Raw genomic sequence first — 8,709 nt, 5'->3', positions numbered from 1 at the left:
TCTCCCGGTAGGAGACACCAAATGTCTCCCGGTAGGAGACACCAAATGGCTCCCGGTAGGAGACACCAAATGTCTCCCGGTAGGAGACACCAAATGGCTCCCGGTAGGAGACACCAAAATCCATCTTTTGAGTCCCGAGCGGAGAAAAAGGTTTGGGGGGAAAACACAGTTGCAGTTCCTCCCGAAGAAAACAAAACCGCACAGAAGCCAAGCCAGGCCAGCCACAAGGGGGAGCCGTTATCTCTGTGCTCCTCCAGTCATCGGTCACTCTGACTGCGCCGCGCCGCGCCGTGCGCCGCTAGCGGAAACCGTTAGTGAGCGAGCGGTGTGGGAGGAGCTAGCCCGAGGGGTGGGGGTCAGAGGTCAGCCCAGGGGGGCGGGGCTCGGGGCTTTGCGCAGCCACTGGTAGAGCTGTCTCCGGTAGAGGCGGTGCCACCGCACGTTGCCCTCCACGATCTCCAGCGCCCGCGGCAACGCAGGCCCCGCCCCGCCGCTCGATTGGATGAACTCCTTCAACTGTTATGGGATGGCGAGCGGTGGTGGGGGGGGGGGGGGGGGGGGCAGAGGGAGGGGTGGGGGGTGGAGGGGGGGCGGTGTGAGATGAAGATAGAAAGACAGGAAAAGAAACGAGAGAGAGAGAGAGAGAGACAGAGAGAGAGACAGACAGAGAGAGAGAGAGGGAGAGGGAGAGGGAGAGAGACAGAGAGAGACAGAGAGAGAGAGAGAGAGAGAGAGAGAGAGAGAGAGAGAGACAGAGAGAGAGACAGACAGAGAGAGAGAGAGGGAGAGGGAGAGAGAGAGGGAGAGAGACAGAGAGAGACAGAGAGAGAGAGAGAGAGAGAGAGAGAGAGAGACAGAGACAGAGAGAGGGAGAGGGAGAGGGAGAGGGAGAGGGAGAGGGAGAGGGAGAGGGAGAGGGAGAGGGAGAGGGAGAGGGAGATGAAGATGAAGTTGAAGATAGAAAGACAGGAAAATAAACGAGAGAGAGAGAGAGAGAGAGAGAACAAATTAAGTGAGTCAATTTCTTTAGAAGACGGAAAAGAGATTGAATAGAAAACTTTCGCTCTCGCTCTTTGGTCGCGTTAAGAGTAGTCGTAATTATACTTCTCTCTTCTCTCTGAAAGGTGGAGAGATTACAAAAGGAACATTTTTTTTTCCAAAGCAACGTCATTAATAATAACAGAGTTTTCACAGTGAAAAATGACTCTGCAAAACATGGACCGGATGAACAAACAGGAACGGGTTGAACCCCCTCGAAGAGGAACGGAGCCGCTGTCCCTAATCTCACCTCCTCTTATCTCTCACCACCTGCTCCCTGCTTCTCTCATTAACCCGTTCTGACCTGAGATCAGATTCTATACAAACGTCTTCTACATCCTGACAGTTTTCCATTCTGACCCGAGATCAGATTCTATACAAACGTCTTCTACATCCTGACAGTTTTCCATTCTGACCCGAGATCAGATTCTATACAAACGTCTTCTACATCCTGACAGTTTTCCATTCTGACCCGAGATCAGATTCTATACAAACGTCTTCTACATCCTGACAGTTTTCCATTCTGACCCGAGATCAGATTCTGTACAAACGTCTTCTACATCCTGACAGTTTTCCATTCTGACCCGAGATCAGATTCTACAAAATATCTTCTGTATACATCCCGACAGTTTTCTGAAAAAGCTATGTGTCCTACGTCAGTCGTTCTTCGGTTTTTCAAAAAAATAGCAGACCTACAAGCTCATAGCGCGCCACTCGGTGGCGCGCTATGAGCTTGTAGATCTGCTATTTTTCAATAGCTAAAGCATAACATGATGATAACACCAAAAGGGGTTCCCGTTCAGAATGGGTTAAACACCCAGTTAGTTACACCCCTCATGTGTCTTATGCAAAAAATGGCTGATTAGATGCACCTGCCTGCCTCTCTCTCTCTCTCTCTCTCTCTCTCTCTCTCTACATATACATATATATATATATATATATATATATATATATATATATATGTGGGCGGGGGAGGGGCAGCTTCAGCTCTGAGCAGATCCACACGCACGCGTTATTAACCCATTTAGATCTGAGGACGATTCTGCAAAATGTCTTCTAAATCCTGACAGTTTTCTGAAAACCCTATGTTTCTACGTCAGTGGTTCTCACAGGGTTAAAACCCTATGTTTCTATGTCAGTGGTTCTCACAGGGTTAAAACCCTATGTTTCTATGTCAGTGGTTCTCACAGGGTTTAAACCCTATGTTTCTATGTCAGTGATTCTCTCAGGGTTTAAACCCTATGTTTCTATGTCAGTGGTTCTCTCAGGGTTAAAACCCTATGTTACTACGTCAGTGGTTCTCACAGGGTTAAAACCATATGTTTCTATGTCAGTGGTTCTCTCAGGGTTAAAACCATATGTTTCTACGTCAGTGGTTCTCACAGGGTTAAAACCATATGTTTCTATGTCAGTGGTTCTCTCAGGGTTAAAACCATATGTTTCTACGTCAGTGGTTCTCACAGGGTTAAAACCATATGTTTCTACGTCAGTGGTTCTCTCAGGGTTAAAACCATATGTTTCTACGTCAGTGGTTCTCTCAGGGTTAAACCCTATGTTACTACGTCAGTGGTTCTCACAGGGTTAAAACCATATGTTTCTATGTCAGTGATTCTCTCAGGGTTAAACCCTATGTTTCTACGTCAGTGGTTCTCTCAGGGTTAAACCCTATGTTTCTACGTCAGTGGTTCTCTCAGGGTTTAAACCCTATGTTTCTGTGTCAGTGATTCTCACACTATTTCATGTCAAGGACCCCCAGAAACTATATGTAACTGACCCCCCATCTGAAAATGTGTTGTTCCACACACACACACACACACACACACACACACACACGCACACACACACACACACACACACACACACACACAAGAGTACACGCTTCTGAGAGTACACAGGTGGAACAAATGAATGAACGAGTGACAGCTAACGAGCAAGCTACACTGCAGCCAGCAAAAGCTCACAGAGACATTGGGAAGCATTTTAGATCATACAAAATATGGACAGTATTGTAAAGGTACTCACAATTACCATGTTTTGGGTAATTGGGCTGCTTGAGAAGTCATGGCTCATTTTGTGTGTTGGGTGCAGGGGGGGGCAGTCAGACAGATATTTAACCAGGGGGGCAGTCAGACAGATATTTAACCAGGGGGGCAGTCAGACAGATATTTAACCAGGGGGGCAGTCAGACAGATATTTAACCAGGGGGGCAGTCAGACAGATATTTAACCAGGGGGGCAGTCAGACAGATATTTAACCAGGGGGGCAGTCAGACAGATATTTAACCAGGGGGGCAGTCAGACAGATATTTAACCAGGGGGGCAGTCAGACAGATATTTAACCAGGGGGGCAGTCAGACAGATATTTTGTGAAGCCACTGAGGAAATCGGGACTTCCTGAAAGTTCATATAATGGCCTGTTGTGGCGCTGCCATTGGACCCAGAAAAACCCATAGCCCCATAGAAGTCCATGTATTTGGGCCCAACTTCACCTAGACTGTATTACCTTAATAAACATGGTCATGAATACTTTCTGCTTCCAGTCACTAGTTTAAAGTCTCATTTCTAATGTCATAATATTCTTTTTGTAAAATTATGGTCCCATTTATTAAAATAATGACCATAAAGTCGCCTATGTTCTGAGGGGCGTGGCTACCGTTACAGTCTATGATCGGGATTCCCTGCACCCACTCGAGTCAAAATAAAAACCAACGGAGAAGAAGGGGGGGGGGGGGAAGTCCCGCCTCGTTGTCTGGGCCAGCCAATGGGCCAGCTGGGCCCAAACGGATCTAGAAAGATGGCGACTTACAATTCAAGGACTGACAGGCTTCATTTTACGTTCATGTTAGACCCGGGGGAACGCTTTGTCCATATTATTTTACAGTCTATGATTGGGAGAGACGAGAGAGAGGGGGAGACGCGCTGCGCTCTGATCATGTTCAAGACGGATATCTTGTGTTGTCATTATAGCGAAAGTAGAGACGGTTGTATCCACACTCAAAATGCGTCCGGGTCGGCCAACCCTCAGCAACCCCTGATGAACTTAACCCTCATGTCACTGATATCGTCTATGCAACGTCGCCCCGGAGGATCCATTTATGAATTGCAGAGCCTGCATGGTTAAAAGCACTCTGAGAAATTAATTAATTATAGAACCAAATGATTCGGATGTTCGCTCTAAAATACCTGCCAAAGTTCGAGTCCTATAAAAACAGGGCTAGGGTACAGCCTTAACACACACACACAGTCTTCCCATAACTTTTTTTTTTTTTACAATACATGGTGGCGAACACTTGATTTAACCATTAGCACAATACATGCCCCTTCCAAAGTTTCCGAGGAAGGGAGGCGATATTATGACAAATTGGTGTTGGTGGCATTGGCGGGTCTCAGAATGTGTGCACCCACGAATGTGCCCAGATGTCCCGACCGAATGGGTTTGGAACGCTTGTCCCAAACACGAGAGAGACTGACAGAGAGAGCCAGAGAGAGAGATGACCAAAGTGGTCCTGGATCAGGGCCCAGAGAAAATCCTGCAAGCAGTCACGGTGCGTGCGTGCGTGTGTGTGTGTGTGTGTGTGTGTGTGTGTGTGTGTGTGTGTGTGTGCGTGCGTGCGTGCGTGTGTGTGCGTGTGCGTACCTCATTTAGCTCAGCTTCTGTATTGAGGAACTCAGTTACTCCGTTGATCAGCTTGGCGTTCATGAACAGGGCTTCACCGTAGCTACGGAAACACAATCGATCAATCGATCAATCAATCAATCAATCAATCGGTCACATTATGTGTTAACCCATTCTGAACGGGAACCCCTTCTGGTGTTATAGCATCATGTTGTGCTTTAGCTATTGAAAAATAGCAGATCTACAAGCTCGTAGCGCGCCACTTGTAGGTCTGCTATTTTTTTGAAAAATCGAAGAACGACTGACATTTTTTAGAATCTGATCTCAGGTCAGAATGGGGTTAATCAGACCAGTGTGTGTCCAGTGGAAACCTCGTATGAATCTGATCTCAGGTCAGAATGGGTTATAATCAGACCAGTGTGTGTCCAGTGGAAACCTCGTATGAATCTGATCTCAGGTCAGAATGGGTTAAGTAAGGTAAGAAAACATATCGTTTATGAAGCGCCTTTCAAAACAAAGAGCCACTGTGGGGCAGAAACCCTCTATATTACATCATGCAAGAGTGACACACAAAAGTAGTGAAAGTAGTCGACCTGCACGCTCACAATGTGGTGCATTGAGGCATTTTCACTATGTTCTCTTTTTCTTTCCTTCGTTTATTAACCCATTCTGACCTGAGATCAGATTCATACGAGGTTTCCACTGGACACACACTGGTCTGATTAACCCATTCTGACCTGAGATCAGATTCATACGAGGTTTCCACTGGACACACACTGGTCTGATTAACCCCATTCTGACCTGAGATCAGATTCTAAAAAATGTCAGTCGTTCTTCGATTTTTCAAAAATAGCAGAGACCTACAAGCTCGTAGCGACAGCAACGAAATGTTAAAGCGCAAATAACATGCATTTTAAAACTGCTTTTAATATTTAATAATAATATTGTCTATGTCCCTCAAAGTTATTTCTAATGGTTTGAGCCTCAATCACCACTCTGATATAACCAGGCCTTGTCATTTCTTTCTGGACTTTGAAAGCAGTTTTAGCTGCAGTACCACAATGTCCTGAGGTGGTGGGGGTGCTGATATGTAGATTATTTAATATTTGAGTCATTATAATACTGATGCTAGATAAAACCAGGCTTGTTTCCATTCCATGCCAGCTTGGAAAATCAACAATGGTGGACATTGTAAACAAAGTGGAAATGCAAATTTGCAACTGAAGACTGAAGAAAAGGAGGAATTATACAAAGTAGGGTGACATTGATGACATCACGATGAGGCCAAAATCAGTCGAGCTGTTTCTGAGAGCAATTTCCATTAAAACACCCATATGACATGAAGGCCTGATTGTTCAAAATTGGTTATTTGTGGGGATAGAAAACACACATGGGAGCCCCAAAAACAGAAAATAAATTGAAAAAGTTGAATTTTATGTTATAGGTCCTTTAAAGAATGAAAGAAAGAATAAAAAAGTACATCAAAAATCAATAACAGTAAAATAGACAATAAAACACAGAAGGTAAAACAACATTACAAGAATCTGTCTGTCTGTCTGTCTGTCTGTCTGTCTGTCTGTCTGTCTGTCTGTCTGTCTGTCTGACGTCTGTCTGTCTGTCCATCCGTCCATCTTACCGTGCATTGAGGACGTCCCACTTGTCTTACCGTGCATTGAGGACGTCCCACTTGTCTTACCGTGCATTGAGGACGTCCCACTTGTCTTACCGTGCATTGAGGACGTCCCACTTGTCTTACCGTGCATTGAGGACGTCCCACTTGTCTTACCGTGCATTGAGGACGTCCCACTTGTCTCGGAGGTAGCTCCAGGCGAGGTGTCGCCCATGGGGGTTCCGTCCAACATGGATGATCACATCAATGACGTCCTGATCTGGAACCAGGTCTGAACCCAGAGACAGGTTCAACAACCTACAGGCAGACAGGAAACATAGAAGGACGCTTGTATCATCAATATACAGTTAATTGTGCGGTTCAGAAAAGGCTTCCAGAGCATTGTTTGTGAGTATAGCTGGTTCGGCCCTTCGTGACGTAAAGGTGATGTTGCGGTGTTGATTAACTTTGGCCTTTTAGAGGCAAGTCGGAGCCAGGCAGCTGTCAGTACCCACACAGCAGACGAGAGAAGTGAATTGTTAAGTGAATGGTTGAATACAGCTTTCATATCACTTCCTAAGGTATAACTTAACTATTTTTCACCACGATGATGGTGATGGAGAAGACAGGGTCCCGCTCCGCTCCAGAGGAAAACAGTCATGAGGCCCATAGGGGCAGGAGCCTATCTCCTGTTTCTGTAGCCATGAGGCCCATAGGGGCAGGAGCCTATCTCCTGTTTCTGTAGCCATGAGGCCCATAGGGGCAGGAGCCTATCTCCTGTTTCTGTAGCCATGAGGCCCATAGGGGCAGGAGCCTATCTCCTGTTTCTGTAGCCATGAGGCCCATAGTGCTGAATGCTCTGTGGTTATCAGGTTGAACATTAACACTATTATATACACCCCAAATGACCCCTGAATGCACCGTGGTTATCAGGTTGAACATTAACACTATTATATACACCCCAAATGACCCCTGAATGCACCGTGGTTATCAGGTTGAACATTAACACTATTATATACACCCCAAATGACCCCTGAATGCACCGTCAAAAGTACAAAAGGTTGAGTAAAATCTAACTGTAAAAAGAACATTTTTGGCACAGTATTTTGTAAGTGAAATCTCGACCTCTGCATGTAGCCATCCTAGCGCTTTCTGAGCAGTGCACTGCGTGTGCACGTGTGCGCGTGTGTGCGTGTGCACTGCGTGTGTGCGTGTGCGTGCGCGCTGTAGATGTAGAAGGATGTGAAAGTTGGCTGCATTCTGAGGGCTGCTGTGGACTGTTCTCTTCGTGTTGTTGGAAGAGGACCTAATGTTCCCTCAGCGCTGTGTGCCCTCAAAACAAACCCTATAACCCCTCAACCTTAAACTGAGGGAACACTGGGCAAGACGTGGGCAATGGACCCGATTCAACACTGGAATGGAACCGATTCAACACTGGAATGGAACCGATTCAACACTGGAATGGAACCGATTCAACACTGGAATGGAACCGATTCAACACTGGAATGGAACCGATTCAACACTGGAATGGAACCGATTCAACACTGGAATGGAACCGATTCAACACTGGAATGGAACCGATTCAACACTGGAATGGAACCGATTCAACACTGGAATGGAACCGATTCAACACTGGAATGGATCCGATTCAACACTGGAATGGATCCGATTCAACACTGGAATGGAACCGATTCAACACTGGAATGGACCCGATTCAACACTGGAATGGAACCGATTCAACACTGGAATGGAACCGATTCAACACTGGAATGGACCCGATTCAACACTGGAATGGAACCGATTCAACACTGGAATGGACCCGATTCAACACTGGAATGGAACCGATTCAACACTGGAATGGACCCGATTCAACACTGGAATGGAACCGATTCAACACTGGAATGGACCCGATTCAACACTGGAATGGAACCGATTCAACACTGGAATGGAACCGATTCAACACTGGAATGGACCCGATTCAACACTGGAATGGACCCGATTCAACACTGGAATGGAACCGATGTGTGTGTGTGTGTGTGTGTGTGTGTGTGTGTGTGTGTGTGTGTGTGTGTGTGAGAGAGAGAGGGGGATGATAGAAATACAGAGGTTGATAGAAAGAGAGAGAGAGAGAGAGAGAGAGAGAGGGGGGGGTGATAGAAATAGAGAGAGGTTGATAGAGAGAGGTTGAGAGAGAGAGAGAGAGAGAGAGAGAGAGAGGCAGAACTACTGCAGGTAAATTAATTTCTGTTCTTCTCTCTGAGGGTAGATTAAGTGTCAGATTAGTGTTGGGCGAGCAGAGAGTTCATTTCTCTGTGTTTTCCAGATGTCTCTCTCCCTCTCTCTCTCTCTCTCTCTCTCTCTCTCTCTCTCTCTCCTCCTCCTGTTCTCTGGATTAATGACGCTAATCAGTGAAATCCAACAAACCTTCCTAGAATAACAACATTAAT

General features: G+C 46.2%; 1 protein-coding gene across 1 annotated transcript in view; it reads right to left on the bottom strand.

Annotated features, from left to right (window-relative positions):
• Positions 1–295: 295 nt before the first annotated feature.
• Positions 296–8,709, bottom strand: part of LOC308310697 (thyrotropin-releasing hormone-degrading ectoenzyme-like) — a 34,564-nt gene continuing 26,150 nt past the window's right edge. The window contains exons 7-9 of the mRNA XM_080757078.1: positions 6,440–6,580; positions 4,675–4,756; positions 296–516 (exon numbers count right to left, since the gene is read on the bottom strand). Of these exons, the coding sequence (XP_080613204.1) occupies positions 364–516; positions 4,675–4,756; positions 6,440–6,580 (376 nt within the window). The 3' untranslated portion in view covers positions 296–363. The remainder of the gene's footprint in view (positions 517–4,674; positions 4,757–6,439; positions 6,581–8,709) is intronic.

The sequence above is a fragment of the Protomyctophum bolini genome (genome assembly GCF_963924005.1).
Source record: "Protomyctophum bolini genome assembly, chromosome: 23".
NCBI classification, from domain to species: domain Eukaryota; kingdom Metazoa; phylum Chordata; class Actinopteri; order Myctophiformes; family Myctophidae; genus Protomyctophum; species Protomyctophum bolini.
The sequence above is the reverse complement of the archived record's forward strand: the minus strand, read 5'-3'. Positions and strand labels throughout refer to the sequence as shown.